Source organism: Pongo abelii, chromosome 13 (genome assembly GCF_028885655.2).
Source record: "Pongo abelii isolate AG06213 chromosome 13, NHGRI_mPonAbe1-v2.0_pri, whole genome shotgun sequence".
Taxonomy (NCBI): Eukaryota; Metazoa; Chordata; class Mammalia; order Primates; family Hominidae; genus Pongo; species Pongo abelii.
Window position 1 is genome coordinate 105169046 of NC_071998.2, and position 24511 is coordinate 105193556.

General features: G+C 44.6%; 1 protein-coding gene across 46 annotated transcripts in view; it reads left to right on the plus strand.

Moving 5' to 3' along the window:
- Window positions 1-24511, plus strand: part of ZNF618 (zinc finger protein 618) — a 181396-nt gene that overhangs the window by 134782 nt on the left and 22103 nt on the right. For 8 of the 46 annotated variants that reach the window (XM_024252541.3, XM_063714373.1, XM_063714375.1 and 5 more), the window contains 4 exons: window positions 6039-6098; window positions 6621-6710; window positions 18643-18882; window positions 22540-22623. In XM_024252541.3, the coding sequence (XP_024108309.1) occupies window positions 6039-6098; window positions 6621-6710; window positions 18643-18882; window positions 22540-22623 (474 nt within the window). The remainder of the gene's footprint in view (window positions 1-6038; window positions 6099-6620; window positions 6711-18642; window positions 18883-22539; window positions 22624-24511) is intronic. The other 38 variants (XM_054520496.2, XM_063714379.1, XM_063714383.1 and 35 more) reach the window with 7 other exon arrangements.

The following is a 24511-nucleotide window of genomic DNA, read 5'->3' on the forward strand; positions in this document are numbered from 1 at the left end:
GCCAAGATGGGCAGAGGTCGGGAGTTCAAGACCAGCCTGGCCAATATGGCGAAACCCCGTTGCTACTAAAATTAGCCAGGCGTGGTGATGCACACCTATAGCCCCAGCTACTTGGGATGTTGAGGCAGGAGAATCACTTGAACCCGGGAGGTGGAGGTTGCATTGAGCTGAGATCGTGCCACTGCACTCCAGCCTGGGTGACAAGAGTGAGACTCCGTCTCAAAAAAAAAAAGATGAAGAATATGACGAAACCCTCAGTGCTCAAATACGAGAAGTTAGACGCTACAGGGGAAACACAGATGTGAATCAGGCATATTTGCAGCATTCAAAGAATTCTGGCTGGGCATGATGGCTCTTGCCTGTAATCCTAGCACTTTGGGAGGCCGAGGCGGGTGGATCACAAGGTCAGAAGATTGAGACCATCCTGGCCAACATGGTGAAACCCCATCTCTACTAAAATACAAAAATTAGCCGGGCGTGGTGGCATGTGCCTGTAGTCCCAGCTACTTGGGAGGCTGAGGCAGGAGAATTGCTTGAACCCACGAGGTAGAGCTTGCAGTGAGCCGAGATTGCACCGCTGCACTCCAGCCTGGTGACAGAGCAAGACTCCATCTCAAAAAAGAATTCCAAAGAATTCATAGTTTGGTGACTATGACAGATATTCATAGGCAGATATAGGACAGGAACAGAGGATCTGTGACCTCCCTGTTGAGTATCTGTCTAGGATCTGGCAGTGGTCCCAGTGTACTGCTGCTCTTCCAACCGTGTCATTTTCCTTAGAAAGATGGGCTTTGAAATCAGACAGGCTTAGGTTTCAATGCTGTTGTCACCAGCTTACTAGCTCCTTACCCCTTGTGAGTATCCCATAAGTTGGGGACAAGCACATCTCTGAATTTTCCAGTGCTGTTGGAGCACACACACATAAAATGTTTCGCCGAGCACCTGGCTCATATCCAAGGTGTAGTGAGACCTGTTACTGAGAAAGAGTCAAGGGCAATAGTTTTAGAGCCAACCGAAATAGGACTCCCAGCTTGACACTTAATAGCTGCATAATGTCCTACCAGTTTTCTAATCTGTCTAATCCATAGTTTCTCTACCTCTAAATGGGCTGATGACAATAAAACTCACCTTTCAGGATTGTCATGGGGCTTAGATGAGATTATATTTGTAAAAGAATTAGCATAGTCCTTACACATGCATGCAAAGCATTAAATAAGTGGTACCTTTAATTACCCAGGAAGATGCAGAACAAGATGAAGTGTGTTCTCTGTATCTGTAACTAAGTCTGACAGACAGCCAACGCAAGGACCTGGGAGGAATTAATCAAATTATTAGGAGTGTAGAATTGCATTGAGAATATCAGACTGGGTCTGGCTGCCAGCGTGCTCCCAGCTGGACTGAATGGAGCTGAGACTGCTGGTGTGGTGTGAGACCATCCCTTGCTGACACTCAGGAGCTGCCTTGTGAGACAAAAATGTTGCTTCTTCGGCTCCTGCTACTTATAAGCAGGCCAATGCTACAGAACGCGAAAAACGATTAGCCAGTAGAGGCACATGTGTTCTGAAGGGACTGATTGCCCAAGTAAAGCTCTGTAGTCAGAGGAAGAAGAAACACCCTGGCAGGAGTGAGTGCTGGGAAGTACACCTTTCACATCAGCATCAGCTGAGCGCATTAGAGAATTAGGTACTTAGGTTGGAAGAAGCCCAGGCAATGACAGAGCGGAGAATCCTGCTAGAAAAGAGAATTGACCCAAGAAGCCTTGTGGGTTAACTCGCTCTTCATCTGCATATCCAAGAATTACTTCCATGATAATGGGCAGAGGGAGAATCAAGGAAAACTCACTTGTGTGGTCTGTTGAAACAGAGTAAGTCTGGAGTCATGTATGGGTTACTTGATTTTTATGCCTGAATAAGGAAGAGTCACTTGAATAATTAAAAAAAAAATGAGAGAACTATGTAAATTCCACATAACAAGAAAAAGAGAATTTAAGAGACTCAGAGAAGAGCACACCTCTGAAAATGATCTACCACAAAATCTAGAAGACCATTCTGTTTGACAACTTCCATCTCATGTAAGAAAATGTGACCTTACACATCCACTTAGGCTGCCACAACAAAATATCACAGACTGGGTGGTCTGAACAATTTATCTCTTACAGTTCCGGAAGCTGGAAAGCCTGAGATCAAGGTGCCAGCATGGCGGGTTTCTGTTGAGGGCTCTCCTCCTGGCTTGCAGATGGTCACCATATGTCTGGACATGATGGTGAAAGGGAGAGAGAGCAAGCTTTCTGGCCTCTCTTCTAATAAGGGCACTAATCCCATGGTGGAGACCCTACCCTTATGACCTCGTCTAACCCTACTTACCTCCCGAAGGCCCCATCTCCACATGCCGTCACATTAAGAGTTAGAGTTTCAACGTATGAATTTGAGGATGGGGACACAGTTCAGTCCATAGCATGACCCCTGTGAAAAGGGAGCCGGAAGTTGTATGGTGAAAAAGCAACAGAATAAGAAGGCAAAGAGAGAGGAGTGAGACGAGGAAGGATTTCAGGGAAGCAGAAAACGTTAAGAACAGAATTAAAACCTGCATTCTATGTAGTAAAGAGCTGAGTTTATCTGCAAAATTGGAATTAGTGATGTGAAGGATGAACTTGAACAGATGAAGATAATGAGAGGAAAATATGATAAATGGGGAGAACAGGGAGCCAGTTTCAGATAATTGATGTTATAGTACCAGTGGCCAGAAACAGTGCTCCTAAGATCTAATAGAAGAAAAATTTGCTCAGCTAAAGGAAGACCTGTATATGCAGATTTAATAGGCTCATCATGTGTCAGATAGATTTGGTATAAAGAGACCTGTACCTACATAGATCTCAGTGACTTTTTAAAACTATAGGAAAAAAAAAAACCTATATAAGCATTCAGGCATAAAAAAGCAAGTTACCTATACATGAATTCAAGGTGGACTTGCCTCAGACTTCTCTTCAATACTACATCTTAGAAGATAATGGATAAGTTTTGAAGGGAAAAAGTTGTAATCTAAGAATTTTATATCTAGACAAGTTGTGGTTTGTGTGTAAAGAGAAAAGCAAGGGCTTAAAAACATACTTTTTTTTTCTATGTGCCCATCTTCACAAAATTATTTGAAGATATACTCTGGTGAACTAAGTTGTAGAGTACATGTAAAGACTCAATTGTGAGAAATTCATAGTATAAGAGGAACTGTGAGTAGTAAAACAAGATAAACTAGAAGTTAGTTTAAAATATTCCAAATCTGATTATAAAATTGCAGAAGGCAGATTTATTCTAAAATATTAAAAATAAGAGTTTTATTTTATTTTATTTTATTTTTTTTTTGAGACAGAGTCTTGTTCTGTTGCCCAGACTGGAGGGCAGTGGTGCAATCTCTGCTCACTGCAAACTCCGCCTCCCAGGTTCACACCATTCTCCTGCCTCAGCCTCCCAAGTAGCTGGGACTACAGGTGCCTGCCACCACGCCTGGCTAATTTTTTTATATTTTTAGTAGAGACGGGGTTTCACCGTGTTAGCCAGGATGGTCTCGATCTCCTGACCTTGTGATCCACCCATCTTGGCCTCCCAAAGTGCTGGGATTACAGGCGTGAGCCACCACGCCCAGCCAGGGTTTTATTTTTTTAAAAGGAAGGAGGAATTGGGGAGGGCTACAGTAAAGTAGGTTAAGCCTTCCTATTCATAGTGTGGCTCCAGACCAGCAGATCAGCATTCCTGGAAGCTTATTAGAAATGTATATTCTTAGGCCCTACTCCAGACCTACAGGATGAGAATTTCTCTAGCAAGCTATGTTGTAACAGTGTTTCTAGATGATTCTTTGACGTGCTAAAGTTTGAGAAATACTGGATTAAACTACTTTTCTCCATGGTGATAGACAGAAAAATGTCATTTCACACTTGACTATTAACAATTAGAGAAATATATCTTATATACTGTCTAATTGTCTAAAACAATAGAGAAAATTGGAAAATAATGGAATATCAGAGAATAATGGAAAAATAAAGAGTTCATATATCAAACAAGTGGGAATTAAGGCAGCAATCAGAAAGGGTGGAGCATGAAGAAGACTTGTAAAACCAAATCAATTATAGCAATAAAAGCAAATGGCATAATCTCCTTTATTAGAAGGCAAAGCTTGTCAGGTTGATTTAAAATAATCCAGTTATTAATGGTTTATTAGAGACATTAGAGACAAGGTTAATTCCTTATCTTTACTCTGCACTTGAGCTTCTCTTTCCTACTTCCAGAACTAGATTAAATTCCCTATCATGGGTTTTTATAGCACTGCATATGTCTCCTTGAGAGCACTTACTGTGGATGGAGTTTTAAATTTGTCTGAGTGACTCTTTGATTTTTTGATCTCCTTTTGTTAGACTGTAAACTCCTTGAAGGCAAGAACTTTGCCTGTTTTTGCTTAGCATTTTGTGCCAGCACTTAGCATAGTACCTGTTTAATGAATGACGGTGCGAGAAAATATAGGGACATGTATTTAGGTACGTATAAACAAATAGAAATCAGGATCTGACAAATTAATTATCAAATTATTTATGCCAGACAAACTAATAAAACAGAATAATTAAATGTTACAGTAAGCTTTCCCACACATCAGAATTTTCTGGAGGGCTTGTTAAAACATGGATTGCAGGACACAACACCTATAATTTTTTTTTTTCAGTAGGTCTTAGGTGAGTCCTAAGAATTTGCATTTCTAACAGGTTCCCAGGTGATACTGATGTTGCTGGTCCAGGGACCACACTTTGAGAAGCACTGTGTGGGAAAATAGTTTTATGTTACTAAATACAGTTCACAGTGAAGATTTGGATCCCATGAGCCTTTAGGTATCAAACAACATTGTATCCAAATATATAAAATAAATTTAGAAATATAGTGAAGTGGAAAGATTTATCACAATATTTAGTCTTTGACAGAGCAAGTAGACAAACAAGGTTGTATAGAATTTAAATAATATATTTAATACAGTTGATCTAATAACTGTGAATCCTACCAAGAGCAAGTAACTTACCATTTCCAATGTTTATGAATCAGTTACAAAAATTATTTAACTACTAAAAATTGTATAGCGGGAGAGAAAAACCATAAACAGACTAATAAACCAATTAAGAAAAAATTAATTTTAACACGTATAACAAAATGTTGATATCCTTAATCTACAAAGAGTTTGGCGATTTCATAAACGTCAATATGCCTGTAGAAATGCTGGCTGTAAACACAAAAGGAAAGTCACAAAAGAAAAACAATAGTTAATTAAACATGAAAAATAATCAATTTCCTTAGAAATCAAAGAAATGGAAAGTAAAATCAGTGTAATATAGTTCTTCTCATCAGATAGGCAGAATTTAAGAAGATGATAATACTTAATGCTGGCTGTAGTGTGCATAAACAGTCATTTTCATACCTTTCTGGTTGGGATGATGGTGCTATGGTTATCAAAGGCCTTAAAAATACATACCTTTTCCCTCTCTTGAATTTTTCCCCAGGAAATAATGTGCAAAGATTACATGGAGTAGCCTTTATTTTGTGATAATGTGTAAAATTAATGGGTAAATGTGCAAAAATTTCTATAAAAACATGAGTCACAGCATTTTTTTTAATAGGGAAAAAATTTTGAAACAGTCTCAATGTCCCTTGGTGTAGGGGACTGGCTCAGCAAATTCCAAAGTCCAGTGGGAACCATGCAGCCAATAGATGCAGTAGAGATCAATATTTATTGATTGGGCAAGATGTCCACAAAGTAATGTCGATTGAATACACCAGATTACAAAGAGGATATTGATCAGGACTGGCTAATTCAGGGCTCACAGGAGCCAGACAGGTGGTATCAGTGAGAGAAGCACACCCCAGATGAGACAGAATGAAGAGTGGGGACCAGGGCACCCTCCCCCAAGGGGGTAGATGCTGCTCTTTGTTTGGGGGTTACAGATGACTGAAATTTCTCTTTAGTTTTTATTTTGTATTTGTATTTATCAGTATTTTATAATTTTCCCCCAGTGAACAATATTACATCAGACATTTTTAAGAAGAAAGAAGTTAGGCAGTGCCAAAAGAGAGGTAAAGATAAAGTCGGGTGGGACTTGAGAGGAAGAAGTGACCCCTGCTGCTAGTGGGTGGGGGGTGCTTGGGGGCAGGGAAGGTCCTGGAGATGAGGGGACCCCGGGTGTGGCCACTGCAGAGGGCAGGGCTTGCAAAGGGGCTGATGAAGAGGTTGGTGTTGGAGGTCAGCACATTTCTTGAGCACTGGGGCTGGGGTGGAGCGATGTGCCAGGTACTGTTCTAAGCACTTGCCATCTAAATTTAATCCTCACAGCAATCCTACAAGGTGGTCCTATTATGACCTCCATTTTATAGATAGGAAAACTGAGGCACAGAGAGGTTAAGAGACTTGCCCGAGGTTACCCAGCTCGAAATGTCTGAGCTGGGATTTGAATAGGGGTCTTCTAACTCCGGAGTCAGAATTGATTCCAGTTGATGGTCCCAGAATGGCGAGGAGTTTTTTGGGGAGTGGGAGCACACTGATGCTTCTTGGTGGGGGCCAGTTGCACATTCTTACACCTTCATTTCCTTCCTGGACAGAAACTGGCAATTACACCTGTGAATTCTGCGGCAAACAGTACAAGTACTACACTCCCTACCAGGAGCATGTGGCCTTACACGCCCCCATCAGTGAGTACCTCCTCCTGGTGGGGATGGGGGTTGGGGGACCGGGGACAGGGTGGGCCGGCCGTTGGCCAGCCCTCTGGAATTTGGCCAGGAAATGGTGAAAGCAAGGTGAGCTCAGTTCTGGGTCAGTCTTTAGGTGTTAAGTCTGACCCAGGGCCACCTGTCTACAGTGGCCAGCATAGCTGAAAAGTCCCCCTCTTAAGCCAGAGCACAGTCCGAGCCCTCCCTTAGTGGACTCAGAGTCCTGTGCCCATGTGATTGGGGTGAGGAAGGTGGACATCACTTGTCCAAGTCCTGCTGTGGCCCTCTTCTAGGTACCTCTACATCACAAGGTTTATGAATCTCCACCCCCAAAGCCAGTTCCCCGTGATGCAGCTTCAGTCTGAACAGATGCAGGAAGGAGCCCAGGCTAGGGGCATGGTTAACTGGACAGCAAAGCTCCCTCTTGGCCCTTGATGGTGGGAAGCTAAGGAGGTGGCAGGAACCCTGAGCTGGGAGTCAAGCCCTGGCTGTTAATCCCAGCTGAGTCCCAGGCCTGCTTGTGACCTGGGGCAGGCCCCATCCTGACCCTGGACCACCATCTCCCACTCTGACCAAGAAAGGAAAGGGCTCTGAGGGCCCTTCCCACAGGGACATCCTCACCTTCCATCCTCCTGGTGCCTGTGAGCCTACCTTACTGATTTCCCAGCTCCTTTTCTGGATATTAGAGGGGTCTCCATCGTCAGATCCCCGAGTATATGAGCTAGGGGGCCCATCAGCCTCCCTGTCTTTCATGTACAGGTGCAGAAACCAAAGTCTGACAGGGGCGGGGCTTGTGCAGTCTCAGGGCAGTAGGGCTGGATGTTTAGCAGCGTTTTTGGAAGTGTTACTGGTTTTGTTTCTCACAGCAGAGCTGTGGGGATCCCTCTCCCCATTCTGTGGATGGAAAGACTTTGGTCCAAACGGAGAGGGAGGGTTTACAGAAGGTCACTGGGGGCTGAAGCCCCTTATAGTCTGGGAAGGCCCAGGTCCCTCCTGGAGCCCTGCTGTTGGGATACCAAAGGTATCGGATAGGGAGGGAGAAGTATTCAGAGCCTGGAGGGTGGTGTAGGTAGCTTCCCCAGGAATTCCTCCCCTCTGGGCAAAGTGGCAGGGGCTGAGGGGTCTTCCTGTGGGCGAGAACTCCAGTCCCGAGGTCGAGCACTGGGCTGAGATTCTCATCCCTGCTTGCCCCTCACTGCTCTGTGACATTTGTGCCTGTTGCTTTCCTTCTCTGAGCTCGTTTCCCATCTGTGAAAGCTGTTTAAGGTCTTTTCAGCCCAGGATCTGGATTATAGATATCTCTGACATGAGGTACCTGCTATGACCCCACTGGAAGAATCCATTCCACCTCCCAGCCTGGGCTATATGGGTCATTCAGTACCCACCACAGAGCCAGATCTTGTGTGGAGAGAGAGAATGCAGGATTCCACTGGGTAGGCACCAACTGTCCAGTTGACCCACTTGTGGTGCTGATGCCCAGGCAGCAGGGCTGTGGTCGGGCTTGAACACCATGGCCTGCGCCCCTCTGGGGCTCCAGCTTTCCATAAGCAGGTACAGGGCAGCCATGTCTGTGTTCTCCAGTGAAGCAGCAACTGCCCTGCTCCCTGGTACCCAGGCTGGATGCTACCCAGAATGCACTCTCAGTGAGGTGTTAGCTACAAGGCCAGACTATAACCTTGGGTTCAGCCTTTGGAGACTATCTTCAGTGCTTCCTGGGACGAGTTGAGTAAGGCCATGGAGTTAGTAAGATGGGGAGCTTGGCTTTGAATTCTGGCAGGCAGGCTCCAGGCCCATACTCAACCATGAAGCTATCCTACATCCCATGTCAGATGGTAAAGCAGAAAGGGGTGTGTCTCTTCCACCCTAAGTTTTTCCCTGACAGCCTGGTGCATCTCTCCTGAAGGGCTGTCTACTTTTCTTTCTCTGTTCCTCACTTTCTTTTGCTTTCTGTTATGAACTCTCTTTCTTTCTTTCTGTATCTGCTTGTTGAATTAATCTCTCTGTTACCTACTGAAGTCTGGGGACTCAGGGATCATCTGTGTTTAAAATACAGCATGAGGGATTTAGCCTAGATTCAAGAGAGAATTATTTATCCAAGGCTGTCCAAGAGATAGCTCCTGCGGTGGCCTCTGGCTGGTTCTAGAGATTTCTGTGCCAATGGACTCCTTGTGGAGGCAGGGGCGGGACTTGAGGGCTTCATCGGGTGGTATCCAGGGCTGGGACTTGAGACTCTGGGTCTGATGAGTGTCCATAAGGCCACAGGCTGACTGTGGAAGAATTTCTTAGAATTTGTGTCATAGAATCTATATTCTTTTATGTCTGACTTCTTTTGCTCAACAGAATGTTTTTAAGATTCATATTTTATCATATTCTCATGTATCAGTTGTTCATTCTTTTTTACTTCTGAGCAATGTTCTATTGTATGAAAATACCATTTGTTAGCCATTTACCTGTTAATTTGGGTTGTTTCCAGCTTTAGGCTATTATAAATAAAGCTGCTATGAAAATGCTTATATGAGGATTTTATGGGCATATGTATTCATTTCTTTGGATACATACCATGGAGTAGAATTACTGGGTCATGGGGAATAGTATGTTTAACTTTTTAATAAGTGACAAACCATTTTCCAAAATGACCATAGCATCTTTCACTCCTGCCAGCTGTGCCTGAGTTCCACTTGCTCTATGTTCTTGCCAACATTCGATGGCATTGGTCTAATTCCAGCTATTCTAGTGAGGGGATAATGGAATCTCACTGTGGTGTTAATTTGTATTTTCCTGATGACTAATGACATTGAACATCTTTATATTTACTTATTGGCCACTTACATATTTTACTTTGGAAATTGTCTCTTTAGGTCTTCTGCCCATTTATTTGGTTGGGCTGTTTGTCTTTTTTATTATTAAGTTGTAGGAGTTCTTTATATATTCCAGAAGGCCTGGGTTCTTTGTCAGATATATGTACTGTGGATTTTTCTCCTAGTCTCTGGCATGCCAGTTGATTTTCATACAGCATCATTTGATGAACAGATGTCTTTCATTTTGATGAAGTCCAGTTTATCATTTTTTTCTATAGTTAGTGCTTTCTGGGTTCTACCTCAAGGATATCCTTGCCTATCTCAAAATGGTAAAGATACCCTCTTTTATTATCTTTTAGAAGCCTTATAATTTTAGCTTTTTCATTTATGTCTGTGATATATTTCAAGTTTACTTTTCAAATGATGTGAGGTATGAGATGAGATTCATTTTATTCCATACAGATACCTGGTTATTACAACACCATGTGTTGAAAAGATTATCTTTTCCTATTGCATTGCACTGGTACTTGTGTGGAAAGTTATTTGAATGTATAAGTGTAAGTATTTTTCTCTTCCGTTGGCCTGTTTGTTTATCTTTATGCCTATTCCACATGATTTTACTTAAAGCTTTCTAGTAAGTCTCAAATCAGCTACTCTTAGTTTTTCAACGTTGTTATTTTTTAAGACTATTTGGCTATTCTAGGAAATTTATTCTTCCATATTTATGTTAGAGTCTTCTCTATTTTCTACCAAAAAAATGCAACTTGGAGTTTGTTTGGGATTCTATTGAATCTATAGATCGATTTGGGGAGAATCATCATTACAATAATATTGGGTCTCCCAATCCGTGAACATGGTATATTTCCCCAAGTATTTAGGGCTTATTTAGTTTCTCTCAGCAGCAGTTTGTACTTTTCAGAGACGTCTTGCACGTATTTCATTCCGTATCTCCAAGTATTTTATGGTTTGTGACACTACTGTGACTTTTAAATTTAATTTTCCAATTGTCTTTTGCTATTGCATATAAAAAAATCAATCTTTGTGTATTGAATTTGTATATTGCAAATTTGCTAAATTTACTTATTAGTTCTAATAGATTTTTTGTAGATTTCTTAGGATTTTCTTTTGCATATTGATGTCATCCACAAATAAAGACAGCTTTATTTCTTTCCTTCCAATCTGTATTCTTTTTATTTTTTTTCTTCCTCACTATTCTGGTTAGGTCCCTCCAGTACAATGTTGAATAGAAAAAATTAGTGAATATTTTTGCCATGTTCCCAGTCATAGAGTTCAGTTTTTCATTGTTAAGCATTGTGTTAGCTAAAATAGGTTTTTATAGATGCTCTTTATCAGTTGAGTAAGTTACCTCTTATTTATAGTTTATTAAAAGTTTTTCTTATAAATTGATGTTGCATGTTTTTTTCCTCCATCTTTTGAGGTGATTCTATGGATTCTTATATTCTCTTCTGTTAGTACTGGTGAATTACATAGACTTAAAAAAAATTCACCATTCCTATACTTTATTAAAACACATTAAGAATATCAGAAAGTCAAACTGTAAAATGAACTGAAGAAAGTTACAACCTGGGGATGATTATTCTTTGCCAGATAAAATGACTTCCTTCTTTGAAGCTTCTGTTTTTTCTTAATAGGATATATTTAAGTTGTATAACTTGATTATTTCATATGTATACGTTGTGGAATAACCCCGCAATCAAGTTCTTGCATAGGCATCTAAATTACTTAAAGATCCAAGGTTAGTTTATAGAGTAATTAGTTTTTAAGAACATGTTTTCCTCTCACTTCTATCTAAAATTCCTCAGGATTTTACTTGCTTTTGATACCACTCCCAAAACTGTCTCCTCCAGGGCAGGGAACTACAGTCCTAGGATTAGCAGAATGCCTATATTTAATCAGTGGTGTGTTAATGAAGGTCATAATTAAGAAAGTGAATATTTCTGGTGAAGCTTTTAAATATTGATTGAAGTATATTGTCGTACAATAAAGTGCCTGTTATTTAAAGTGTACAGTTTGATATGTTTTGATCTATGCATGCTCCCATGAAAGGGCCACCACAATCTAATTCACATACCCATCACCCCCAACAGTTTTCTCATGCCCTTTTGTAATTTGCTTACCACTTCCCCATCCCGAGGCAAACACTAATCTGCTTCCTGTTACTGTAAATTAGTTTGCGTTTCCTAGAATTTTACATATATGGAATCTTACAGTATGTAAGTATGTATTTTTGAAGGGAGAGATCTGGCTTCTTTCACGCTGCATAATTATTTTGAGATTCATCCATGCTTACATGTATCAGTAGTTCATTCTCTTTTGATTGATGATGAGTAGTATTCCATTTCCAGATAGATATACATGCCACAATTACTTTGTTCACTTATGGGTGGATATTTAGAGTATTTTTGGCTGGAGTTCTGGAGCTAATACAAATAAAGCAGTTATGAACATTTGTGTACAAGCCTTTGTAAGGACAAATGCTTTTATTTCTCTTGGGTAAATACCTAAGAATGGAATGGCTGGATCATATGGTAGATGGTTGTTTAACTTTTAACAACAGCCATATTGTTTTCCAAAGTAGTTGTGCCATTTTACATGCCAACCAGCAGTACAATTTTCTTTTCTTGTAATGTTCTTGTCTCATTGGGTATCAGAGTGATGCTCTGGGAAGAGTACTCCCTCTTCTTCAATTTTCTGAAGAGTTTATATAGAATTGGTGTTATTTTACGTAAGTATTCTATACAATTCAACAGTTAAGCCATCAAGCCTGAAATTTTCTTTGTAGGAAGGATTATTTAGAAATATATTCCATTTCCAAATATTTGGGAATTATCCAGATTTTTTGTTGTTATTGACTTCTAACTTAATTCCATTGTGGTCAGAGAACATATTCTGTATTTTCCAATCTTCAAAATTTATTGAGATAAGTTTTATGACCTACCTTATGGTCTCTTCTGCTGCGTGTTTCATGTCCACGTGACAAAAAAAAAAAAAAAGCATCTCGTATTGTCAGTTAGGCTAAGTTGGTTGATAATGTTGTTCAAATCTCTATACTCTTTCCAACTTTTTTTTAAATTAGTTTGTCTTACCAAGTTCTGAGAGAGAAGCATCAAAATTCTCAACTCTAATGGTGGATTTGTCTGTTTCCCCTTTTAGGTTTGTCAGTCTTCGATTTATGTAATTTGAACCTTTGTTATTAGGTACACACAGTTAGCATCATTATGCCTTGATGAATTGACCCTTTATAAAGTCGTGCAGTGCCATTCTGTATCTCTGGTAATGCCTGTTGTCCCGAAATTTCCTTTGTCTGTTACTGTAAGCCATGACAGCTTTCTTAGGATTAGTATTTGCATAGTATATCTCTTTTCATCATTTTATTTTAATCTACCTTTATCTTTGTATTTGAAGTATGTGTATATAGTTGGTTCTTATGCCTTTCTTTATCCAGTCTGGTAATCCCTGCCTTTTAATTGAAATGTTTAATTCATTTACATTTAATATACTATATTAATATGGTTAGATTTAAGTTTACTATCTTGTATTTTTTCTGTTTGTCCCATTTGTTCTTGTTAATTTTTTCCTTATTTTCATGCCTTCTTTAGTATTAATCAAGTATTTTTTAAAAATGCTTCTTAGCTTTTTAGCCATAACTCTTTTTCTTTAGTGGTTTCTCTATGATTTATAATATACATGTTTAGTATGTTACAGTCCACCATGAATTTATATCATAACACATTACATATAATATAAAAGCCTTACAATGGTATACTTCCCATTTACTGCCCTCCTGTCCTTTGTGCTATTTTTATCATACATTTATGCCTACATGTGTTATAAACACAACAATTACTCTTTTAGCTTTAAACAGTAATTTGTTAAAGTAACTGAGAAATTAGAAAATGCCTTTTATATTTACTTACATATTTTCCATTTTCTTTGCTTTTCTTTCCTTTGTGTACATTTGAATTCCATCTATTATCATTTTCTTTAATTCTTGAAGAACTTCCTTTAACATTTCTTATATTGTAGGTCTATTGGTGAAAGATTCTCTCAACTGAAGATGTTTTTATTTCACACCTTTTTTTTGAAGGATTTTTTTTCTGGATATAGAATTCTAGGCTGATAAATTTTTTTTTTATGTTTAAAAATGTCATTCCTTTGTCTTCTAGCTTAAGTTGTTTCTGATGAAAAGTCAGAGATCATTCTGATGGTTATTCATCTATATTTAGTATATCTTTTTTCTCTGGATGCTTTTAAGTATTTCTTGGGTTACTAGTTTTTAAGCAATTTCATTGCTTGTGTTTATCGTGTTTGAGATTCATTGAGCTTCTTGGATCATGAGTGTACATTTTTCATAAAATTTGGAAAATTCTCAGCCAGTATTTCTTCAAATATTTTTCTTTCCTAATCTCTCTTTTCTCTCTTTTTGAGACTTTAATTACACAGATATTTGATAATCAATAATGTTTACAGATCAACTGAAGCTCTGTTCATTTTTTCAGCCTTGTTTTCCCTCTGTGCTTCAGTTTGAATAGATTCTATTACCCCATCTTCAAGTTCACTGATCTTCTCTTCTGTGGTGTCTAATCTGCTTTATTAGAAAAATCCATTAAGTGATTTTTTTCAGCTATCATATTTTTTTTCAGCTATCATATTTTATTTCAGCTATCATATTTTTCATCTAAGTTTCATTTGGTTTCTTTTTATAATTTTTATTTCTCTTCATTATTTTTCATCTTTCCTGTCATTTCTGTATGTTTCTGTTAACTGGTTTTTCTCTTGATTACAGGTCACATTTTCCTGTGTTGCCTGGAAAATAATTGTTTCTTCCATGCTGCATCCTGGGAATGCTGTTGTTGACTTGATTTTGTCTTCCTTTGAAAAGAGTTTTGTTCTGGCAGGTAGTTAATTATAAATCAACTCAATACTTCAAAAGCTGTTTTTTAAGCTGTGTTAGGGCAGATCTAGAATAGTTCTTATTCTGTGGTTAAAACAGCTCTTCTAAGGCATGGCCTTTCTGGCCGTTTCTTAGCTGAATGCCTGAAGTATTGAGCAAGGTCTCGCCTCTCTGGCCTGGGGGATCTCCAAAATATCTCCTACTCTTGTGTGACTTTTGAATCTTCACTCACTTCACAGCCCCCCCACCCCCATCCCCCATTAGCTATTTTCTGCTAGGCTTTGCAGAGACTCACTCTGCACACATATAGTTTGGTATTCAGCCAGATTTCCAGGGGGGCCATCTGCACATTTCTGGAGTTCTTTTTTGTTGCACAATTCTCTCTTCTTTGTTAATTTGCTGTGCAAATTCTAGCCACCTCAAAAGCCCTGAACTCAGATCACTGTCTCCTTCGTTCACTGAGATGTTTGGGCTTCACCTCTCTCTGCCCTGGTCCAGAGGGGCTCCCCAGGCAGAGAGCTAGAGTGACCATGGGGCTCACATCATGTCTTCTCTGCTGAATCACAGTTCTGTACCGCCCTTGTCCAGCTTTATAGTTGAATATGGCAGGAGGCTAGTCTTGTACCAGTTACTCCATCATGGCCAGAAGTGTGAGTTCTCCAGTTCTCTTTCTAAGATGAAGATCCACGAGGAGGGGTTCCCAGATTGACTCCTCTTGCATCCCCTCTCCCATTCATCTCCACCTCCAACCTTTGAGCACATGATTCCATTTGCCTCCAATGCAGTTTCATCCTCCTCTACCTCGTGGAAGTTTCGGGGAAACCCCCTGGCCTCTCCACTTCCTTAATTGTGTGGTTGCTTTTCTTGAATCCTTGCATTCTCTAAATTTTTTTGCTCCTTGAATTCTCTAAATTTTTTTGGTCCAGTTAAATTTTCAGCCTTCTGGGAAGGAGACCACAGTGCTCTGTTATTTTTTAGATATCTCTTGTGTGTAGATATTGCGTGTGTGATTCCTACAGGGGAAGTCAGCCAGTCTGTCTGAGACTCTTTCATGCTTAGGAAGAGCTCAGGTAGGAATTCCAGCATGACAGTGTTCCCTGTGAGGTCAACAGAGGGAGCACACTGTTAAGTAAAATGAGTCAGGAGCCTGGGACATTGATCCTGGCCCAGCCCAACCCACCCTGTGACCCAGAATTGATAGCCATACCTCTCTGAGCTTGAGTAGCCCCATCTGCCTTATACTCTTGGGACCACTGGGAGGATAACATGTCAGATAGCTTCATGGTACCATTTTGTGCCCTCATTGGGATCCCATCTTTGATGTGCTCTTCTTCAGCAGTTCTGACTTTAAATTTTCTGGCCGTTCATGCATTGATACACAAATTCCACAGTGTCTCTTGAGCACTGTGTTTCAGGGAACATGCCAGACACTCTGTGCATGGCGGGCAAGGCTGACAGAGTTCCTGCTCTCTTGGAGCATACACGCTAATGGGGAGAGAGCCATTGTTCAAAGGTCATACTGTGTGTCATTACTGACGGTGATCAGTCCTTGGAAGGGAAGACAAGAGGGGACTGACAAATAAATGGTCCCAGGTGGGGAGTTTTGGGGGAGGCAGACTCCCTAAGGAAGAGATCTTTATAGTATGTAGGACCAACAGTCACAAGTTTGAGGGAAGAATGTTCGAGGCAGAGGGAATAGCATGCACAAAGGCTATGAGCTTGAAAGAGAAAGGATATTGTAGGATATGAGAAGGCAAGGAGCTCAATGGCCTTTGAGGAAGCTGGAGAGGGGAGCAAGTCCCAAGCAGGGTGGTCAGAGCACACAGGTGATGCCCTCAGGCCTATGATACCATGTGCTTTATGCATGTTCCTGAGCTCCCTGCCGCAGGGAAAGAGGGGGCTGTCTCCCTCAGAATGCCAGGATCTTTACAGCGGGAATTGTAGACTCTGTAACAGGCCAATCCAAAGGGGCTCCTATTCTGCAAGGATGGAGCCTGAGGCCTCAGAGGGAAAGCAGCTTGATCAGGCTGTTGCTCAGAAACTCAGTTCCTGTGTGGGTCACTGCCTTGGAGAGCAGAGGAGTGCACGGCCTTGTGCCAAAGGCATCCTTGCACAGCTGGCAGACTTGAGACCTGTCTCATCTCAGCACTAACTTTGTGTGTTGCCATCAACAAACCTATTATGTCTGTGGCCAGAATAAGCCTTTGGGCCTCGGGTTTTTTTAATCTCTGAAAAATACCAGTCATAGCTGCTTACATTTGAAGAGCAGTTTATCATTCAGGATGCTTCTGAGACTTTCTTGGATTCCCATAAAGTCCCCGTGAGGCTGGTTGTGCAGAGAGGGTCATCCCAGTGTTGGTGGAGTCGAGGAGGGGAAACAAAGGCCGAGAGAGGGGAGGTATAGTCTCCAAGATTGTGGAGGCCGAGGGTTACAGAGCTGGGCTTCAGAGGTGGATTTGCCTCACTCCAGACTCAAGGCTAGTTCCATTACAGTGAATTACCAGCTGTGGTCCCCAAACTCTGCCTCACACAGGAAGCCAGCAGAGATATTAGAAATGGACTCTGGGTGCCTATTGCAACATTGAATGTGTCGGTTCATTCTGTGGCTTAAAAAAAAAAATTGGAAATTATGAGACGAGCAATCCCCTGGTGGGACTCAGGGGCCTCTGAGGCCCTCGGCTCAGAAAGAGAGACAGAGAGTGGGAGAGAAGGTATACAAGTGTCCTTTGCTACCCAGACCTCTCAGTTCCTGATTCAGGAAGGGAGAGTCCCAAGAGTGGCAGCTCAGGTCACAAGGGACACAAGCGTTTTCCGCAGACTGAGGCCTTGGGATTTGTTTCTGGGGCGGGGGTGGGCAGATGAGGGCTTGTTTAAGTGGGGCATGACTAAAGAACTCCCTGCTCCCGGCATTTGGCCACCACCGTAGGCGAAGAGTGGGTGACCCTCCACGGGGGAGAACAGGCAGCCCCAGTCCTCACAGCTCACCCCATGCACCAGCGTGGTAAATGAAGGACCGTAGAGTGGCTTTTTCTTTTTGCATCCTGCTTCTTTGGGCCAGAGCTTCGCCATCTGTGCCAGGAATGAGCAGAGGTGGCGGGCCAGGGGGCCCTTTCATTTGGGCTCTGCAAACAGTGCCCAGGACGGACGCTGTCTTAGGTGCAGGGAGATAATGGGGTCTGCCTCCACCTGCCTGGGCCAGGGCAGCAACAGCCAGGTCCTTCGCTAGGTAGGTCAGGGCTGTGGCCAGGCACTGAGTCAAGACAGTACCCTCTGGTGTTACTAATTCTTGGGGGTTGTATGAGCCTCTGGTCAGTACCAAAGGGCCCCCGCTTCCTCTTGCTGCCTAGCCCCCTTCCTGCCCTCAGGGAGAGTTGCGGATTTTGCATGATCTCTGAATGAGAAGACCACTGCCTCCTCCTCTTTTGTTTTTATGGTGGAAGTGTGGCCAGGTTCAGGGCTTGGCCACCACTGCTAAGGGTTCAGGGGAGGGTGAAGGAGGCCGACTGATGCTCTCCCAAGACCACAAGAGGTGGAAACCTCTTGAGAGTCAGCCCCTGGTTCTCAGTGACTCCAGCTTCTACGGAATTTTCAGGTGAGGGAGGCAGGGGGCCTGGGTAATGGTGATGCAGGGTTCCCGAGACAGCATCCAGGAACTGCTACACTTATTTCAGTTAAAGCATCAGGTGTCCCCTAAGAGCAACAGTTCCCAGTCAGTGCCCACAAGGCGCCACAGAGCCCCTTGCCCTAAAACCTTGGAGGGACTATCAGGCCCCTCTGCCTCCCCCCAGCCCCGGCATGTCCCTGCCTGTCTGCTTCCTATTGTAACTTCCAAGCCAGCCTTCCTTTAAAGGAAAAGGAGCTTAGAAACCAACATTCTAGAAGATGCACTTGGGCCTGGGTTAACTAATTCAGATGCCCTAAGAGCCAGTCAGTCCAGAGACTGGGCTGGTCAAGGGTTATGAGTGACCTACACAGTAGGCTGGTTGGTGGCCTCCAGATAACTAAGCGTGAGCTGACAGAAGGTTCCAGACTCCTGGACTTTCTCTGGCTCTGAGTTAAGTGAGAATTCTTGTTCTCTGTGACACAAGAAGAGGTTGGACAGAGACAGTCCCAACCCTGGAATGTGGGGCTGGTGGCCCAAGAGGCCACTCACTCCGCCGGCTGGGAGGGCCCTCAGGGACTGAGAGCGTGACCCTCTCAGGTACTGCCCCCGGGTGGGAGCCACCGGATGATCCAGACACGGGCTCTGAGTGTTCACATCCAGAGGTCTCCCCGTCTCCACGCTTCGTGGCAGCGAAGACCCAGACGAACCAGTCGGGGAAAAAAGCTCCGGCCTCCGTGGTCCGATGCGCCACCCTCTTACACCGCACCCCTCCAGCCACCCAAACCCAGACGTTCCGCACTCCAAATTCGGGATCTCCGGCGAGCAAGGCAACCGCAGGTACCAACGGCCTATGTGACCCCCACACTTTCTCCCCCACTGCCCTTCTCACCACCTGCCACAGCTGTGCCTGGGGTTGTTGTTGCCTTGGAAGAGCAAGAGTGGCAGTCCCGTAGTGATCTGGGACAAATCTGAGTCCCAGCTCTGCCTCTGGCTGGCTCTGTGACCATGACAAGCCACCTAACGTTTCTGAGCCAAGTCTTCTCACCCTAAATCAGAGGGTTGTACAAGGAGGTTTGCAAACTTTTTTTTTTTAAGTAGTAGAATACTTTTTCCCAAATCGTGGCCTGAGGGGCCTGTTTTGACATTCTTCACAAGGTTTAAAATTTTTTGTAGTTAATTTCCAGCTTCTGAACATCAAATTTTATGTAAAACTTTTGATTTCTACCTGACATTGAAAAGTCAGATCTGGCAGTCCTGGACCCACTTTCCTACAGGGCAACGATTGGCTGCCTCCTTGAGTAGAGTGTGTGCTCTGCACTTTTCCACATCCCCACCACTCCCTACTGCCTCCCCAACACAATGGCCATGTGGCAGGTGTCATTTCTCATTGTGATCACACTGTTGTCTGTCTTACATCCAACCCAGTTCGTCTGTTTCTGTTGCCTGCCTGGACCCTGTTGGCATGAGTTTGCATCTCCCACATTTCAGAAAACTTAATTTTTAAAAAAATTTCATTTCAACAAGGATCTGCTCTGAACAAAGCAGGGTAAGCCGGATGGTTGACCTAGATCTCTGGTCTCTTGCCCTCCCCCTCTGTAGCACTACCTGTGAAACTCCTCCATGAGATACAGGCCCAGCAGGAACTCAGTGGATGCCACCATTTCCTCAGTTCACACTGCAAAGGACTCTGGCTCCAGAGGGGTAAACAGACAGTAAAAAGTTCCGAGAAGTTATTTCCTCCAGAAAAACTGGCCAGACACACTGTGTGCTGAGGACCGGCAGTCAGGAATTCTTAGATTCACGCTTGGATGGAACCAGCCCTGGGCCACCTGCCAGGACTTGTGGGTTGTAGGGCAGAGTGATGATGTGGTGCCTCTGGGACTGTGGGCCCTTCAGTTGTCCTCAGGAGACCAAAGCCATTTATTAAATAAATAGATGATCAAGGTGAGAACTCAGGTAAAGGATCCACTTGGTTCATTCGGTGACTGACAACCCAGCTGAGTGATTAAGCCATGCTTTCCTTTACTCCTCAGTTCAGGAGGCTAATTTTGGGCGAGGGTATGATTCTTTGAAGATATGTTTATTGTGCTTAGATCTCCCAAAAGGAGAGTAGTCAATCAGCCTTGAAGATCATGGTTTTTCAGGTACCGTGTTGAGAAAAGCCAGTAGCCGTTGTGTTTTTTACCAGTAGCATAAATTAGTTAGAAGCAAATTGGTCATCACGGTCTCATTGGTGATAGATGTTGGCTCCACTAAATAATGGAATCATGGCTTTCAAATCTTGCTTTCTCTCTTGGACTTCGTGGCTGGGAGTTTTTATGCCTGCGGTTTCTGCAGAGGGCGGCCCACAGGGTGTGGTACGTGGCCGGTCTCCAGCTTCAGTGTCTCTGAGTAGGCATTCAGCAAGCTATGGGACAGGCCTTAGGCTGTCTTCATGTGCCTTGGAAGACTTGTGGGTGGGACTCACCTCTGGATTGACAAGCTGGGCAGGTCAGAGTGCATCCGGTTGGGAGCAGGAGCCTGCATGGGAGGTAAGACGGTATGTGGTTGAGGAAGAAACTGTCAGTCACCTCCTCATCCTGGAATAAGTGGCCCTTTGTGTGTATATGGGCATGTCCCTGTATGGGATTTCACCTCTGGTACTGCAGGTTGATTTTTCAGCCAGAGGTACTTGTGGCAAGGAAAGCTATTCAAAATGTGCATTATCAGCTGAGCAATGTAAAAGTTTGCAGCCTCAATTGTGGTAAGTTCTACCAGCATGCTGGTTAGAAGTCCTCCACAGATGAGTACCAGTCACCCAACGTACACAAGGATGAAGATGGAGTAGGCAGTCACCTCTCTACCCCAGGCCTTTTTCAAAAGGAAGCACCTGCCCCTAAAGTGAAGTCTGATTCTGCCATCTTGGAGGGTTAGGAGCACATCCAACCCCAGTAACTTGACAATCTCACTCTTTCCACTGTTTTTTCACCTGTGAAACGGGAATGACAATGCAGCCCTCACAGGGCTCTTGGGAGAATTAGAGGGAACTTGGATGTAAAGTATCTGGTCCAGTGCCTGGTACATAGGAGGTGCTCAGCGAATGAGAGCCCCCGACCCCTTTCCCTAGACCAAGAACAGAGGGGCCTTCTGTGCCAATTTGTAGATGCTCCCTGGGACCCTCAGCCCAGGCATTTCACAGACACATTTTGAAGGGAGGGTCGTCCTTGTAATGTTAGCTGCAGCCTCTGCAGGAAGGAGCCTGTGTCAGGAGACGTTGTTACAGTGGGATGACAGGGGCCGGGGGGAGGTGGGAATTGGGCAGGGTCTGCAGGCACTGCCTCTGGCTTCCTTTCCCATCGTCCCCGTGACCATCCGCAACCCTGGCGCCCACAAACTAAGCACTTGCTCTTCCAGAGCAGGGTGGACCAGGTGAGAGTGGCATTTCCCAAAGTGCATTCTCAAGATCACCAATTTTCTGAGATATTTCAGAACCTAATGTTTTAAAAATGGGGTTCTGTGGGAACCCCTCTTATGTTTGGGGAAGGCTAGGTTAAGTAAACCTAAATGGGTCTGTTTCCGGGCACACTTCTCGGAGCCTTTGATATCTTTGGGCAAGTTGTTTCTCCTTAAAAAATGGACTGGGTCAGCTGCACATCCCAAATTGACTGGTTCCCTGAGGTCTTTATCTCTTGGATTGTCCAGCATCCGCCTCATGCCCAGAGCACCTTGGAAAAGCTGGGCTGTCTTCCAGCTCGGATCATCCGTTTCAATACCTTCTGCAGGTGGGGGTGGGGGATAAATTCATGGTTTTCCACCTGGTTGGACCCTATCTCTGCATTGCAGGGTTTCCAGAGAGCACTTGGGAGAGGGTGGGCCCCTCAGGTAGATGGCAGCCTGTAAGCAGAGACACCCCAGTAGTCACTCAGGGGGAACCCATCCCGTCCGCTGGGGGAACACCGACCAGACTTTGCCTGGGTTTGGCCTCTGGGGGTGTGGGGCTGCCCCCGCTCTCCCTGTCATGCCATCTGTTGCAGGAGGCCCTCCCTGTCACCAGGGACCACTTAGCTGATGGAACTGGAATCACCAGAGAACATGCTGTCGTCATCTGTGCGCTTTGGTGGGGCCCGTGGCAGCAGAATCTGACAGGGAGTGGTGGGCGGTAGAGCCAATGATCTGCTGTCACGGTTGTGGCTCTCCAGGAGCCAAAGATGGGAGACTCAGGCCCATTTGCCATCTGCTCTCCAGCTGGATTTCATCTGTGTGTTTTTGGCCATGACACTCCCCCCGCCCCCGTGCCTGGGCATCCTGGGCACTGCCAGGAGGGTCTCTTGGGGCCCTGCCAAGGGACTACGCCACTCAGAGGGTCCTGGGGAGGTCTGGCTTGAGGTCCCGGAGCCCTCACTAGAGCTGGTTGGCCCAGCAGAGTCCTTGGCCTTCACCCAGCCTACCCCTCCCTTGAGACCTAGTACTGACCAATCACCATTGTTTTCTTTCTGTCTCCCGTCCCCCACCCAGCAGAAAGCGCTTTTAGTCGGAGAGTAGAAGGCAAAGCACAAAACCACTTTGAAGAGACGAACAGCAGTTCGCAGAACTCCAGCGGTGAGTGTGCCCCTTGACAGCCATCCCGTGCGGCAGCTGCCAGCTTCGCCTGCTCCCCACTGGCAGCCGCAGCAGCATCCTGTGGGCTGGGGTCTTTGTGGTGTATTATGGATCTTGTTGGGAGGAGGCTGGGAGCAGGGAATTAGAGGGAGACCGCAGAGGCAAGAGGGGCCTTTTCTTTCAGGGACATTCCTCTGAGCCTTGGGCATCAATGGACAATGCCTCCTCTCTGTCTCCCCCATGGAGAGAGCAACACCCTTCCCCATAGCCTGCGGCATCAACTCAGCTGACCCCAGATGGTTGGGCCTGAGAGAGCCACTGCTATGTTTTTAGGGTAGACGTCTCAGCCAGTTTCTTTACAGGAGAAGCAAAGGAAGTGCAGTAGAGAGAGCTCTAAGAGGCCGGGCGCCGTGGCTCACACCTGTAATCCCAGCACTTTGGGAGGCCAAGGTGGGTGGGTCACTTGAGGTCAGGAGTTCGAGACCAACCTAGCCAACATGGTGAAACCCCATCTCTACTAAAATACAGTAGCTATAATCCTAGTTACTCAGGAGGCTGAGGCAGGAGAATCACTTGAACCCAGGAGGCAGAGGTTGGAGTGAGCCAAGATTGCACCACTGCACTCCAGTCTGGGTGACAGAGCAAGACTCTGTCTCAAAAAGAGAGAGAGAGAGCTGTGAGAGCCAGAGGCCCCAAGTTCTGGTCTCATTTTGGCCCTGGAGCCACTGGAATGAAGATTCTCTTCCAGCCCCTACTTGCTCGAGTGGGTTTAAACTGAGGCTCCGGGTGGTCTCTGGCGCCCCCTGATGCCTGCCTCTTGCGGGACTGCAGCAGAGCCCTAGAATGTCCAGAGCAGCAGCCAAGGGGCCTCTCCCACCAGACCCGGGGTCAGCCTTGGGGGGCCCTGGCTGGTCACCAGCAGCCTCTGTCCGAGCAGGACACAGCAAGCTGGTCTGTACCCTGAGAGGCAGGTCAGGAGGGGATTCTCATTGTAGTTACATTAGGGGAAGGCACCCACTCACTTTCTTGCATGGTTGAAGTTTAATTCCCTGCATATTAGGTGTCAGCCTGTGCCTAATATAGTTTAATTCACTACATATTAAGTGTCAGGCACTGGGCTGGGCACTGCCTGGGTGTGGACAGGTGACGAACACATCACAACCGTCGGGGACCCTCTGAGACAGCCAGGAGCCCAGACTTGAGTGTGGAGGCATCTGCCTAGTAACAGGAGCTCCACTTCGGGCTGTTATCCACATGTGAACCCCAGCTCCGCCACTTACTAGCTGGTGACTTTGGCTAGTCTCTGAATCCCTCCTCTGCTGTAAAGTGGCTTGACGAACACACATAGCCCCGTGGTGGTTGTGAACATTCAGTGAGTCCCTGGCACAGATTACATACTCAGGTGTTAGGGTTTTTTGGTGGTGATAGTTGGTCATTTTTATTTTTTAAGTAAACCAAGTGATTTGATGACTGCTCTGCGGAAGGGAATGAGGTTTTGAACAATGTAATCCACACAACCTCTCCAAGAGGTGGGCCTGAAAGGGATGGAGTGACTTGCCCAAGGCCACACAGGAATAAGTAGCAGCGCCGGGCTGGAACCGAGGTCTCCAGGTGTGCCCTGTGCTCCCAGCCAAGCCATGCTGCACCCCCTGTGCGTCCCCCGCCCCCAGAGCTAACATTCACAATCGGGAATGATAGTGCAAGCACGGCTGCTGCTGCTGCTGTTGGCAGCCGCCATTGATTGAGCGCTTACTGTGTGCCTGGCGTGTGTTCAGAGCTTTATATGTCTTATCTGTCTTCCTCCTTTCCACAGCCCCATGGGGGTCAATGTTATTGTTATCCCCACTTTTTGGAGTGGGAAACTGAGGCTCAGGAGAGGTGAATTGCT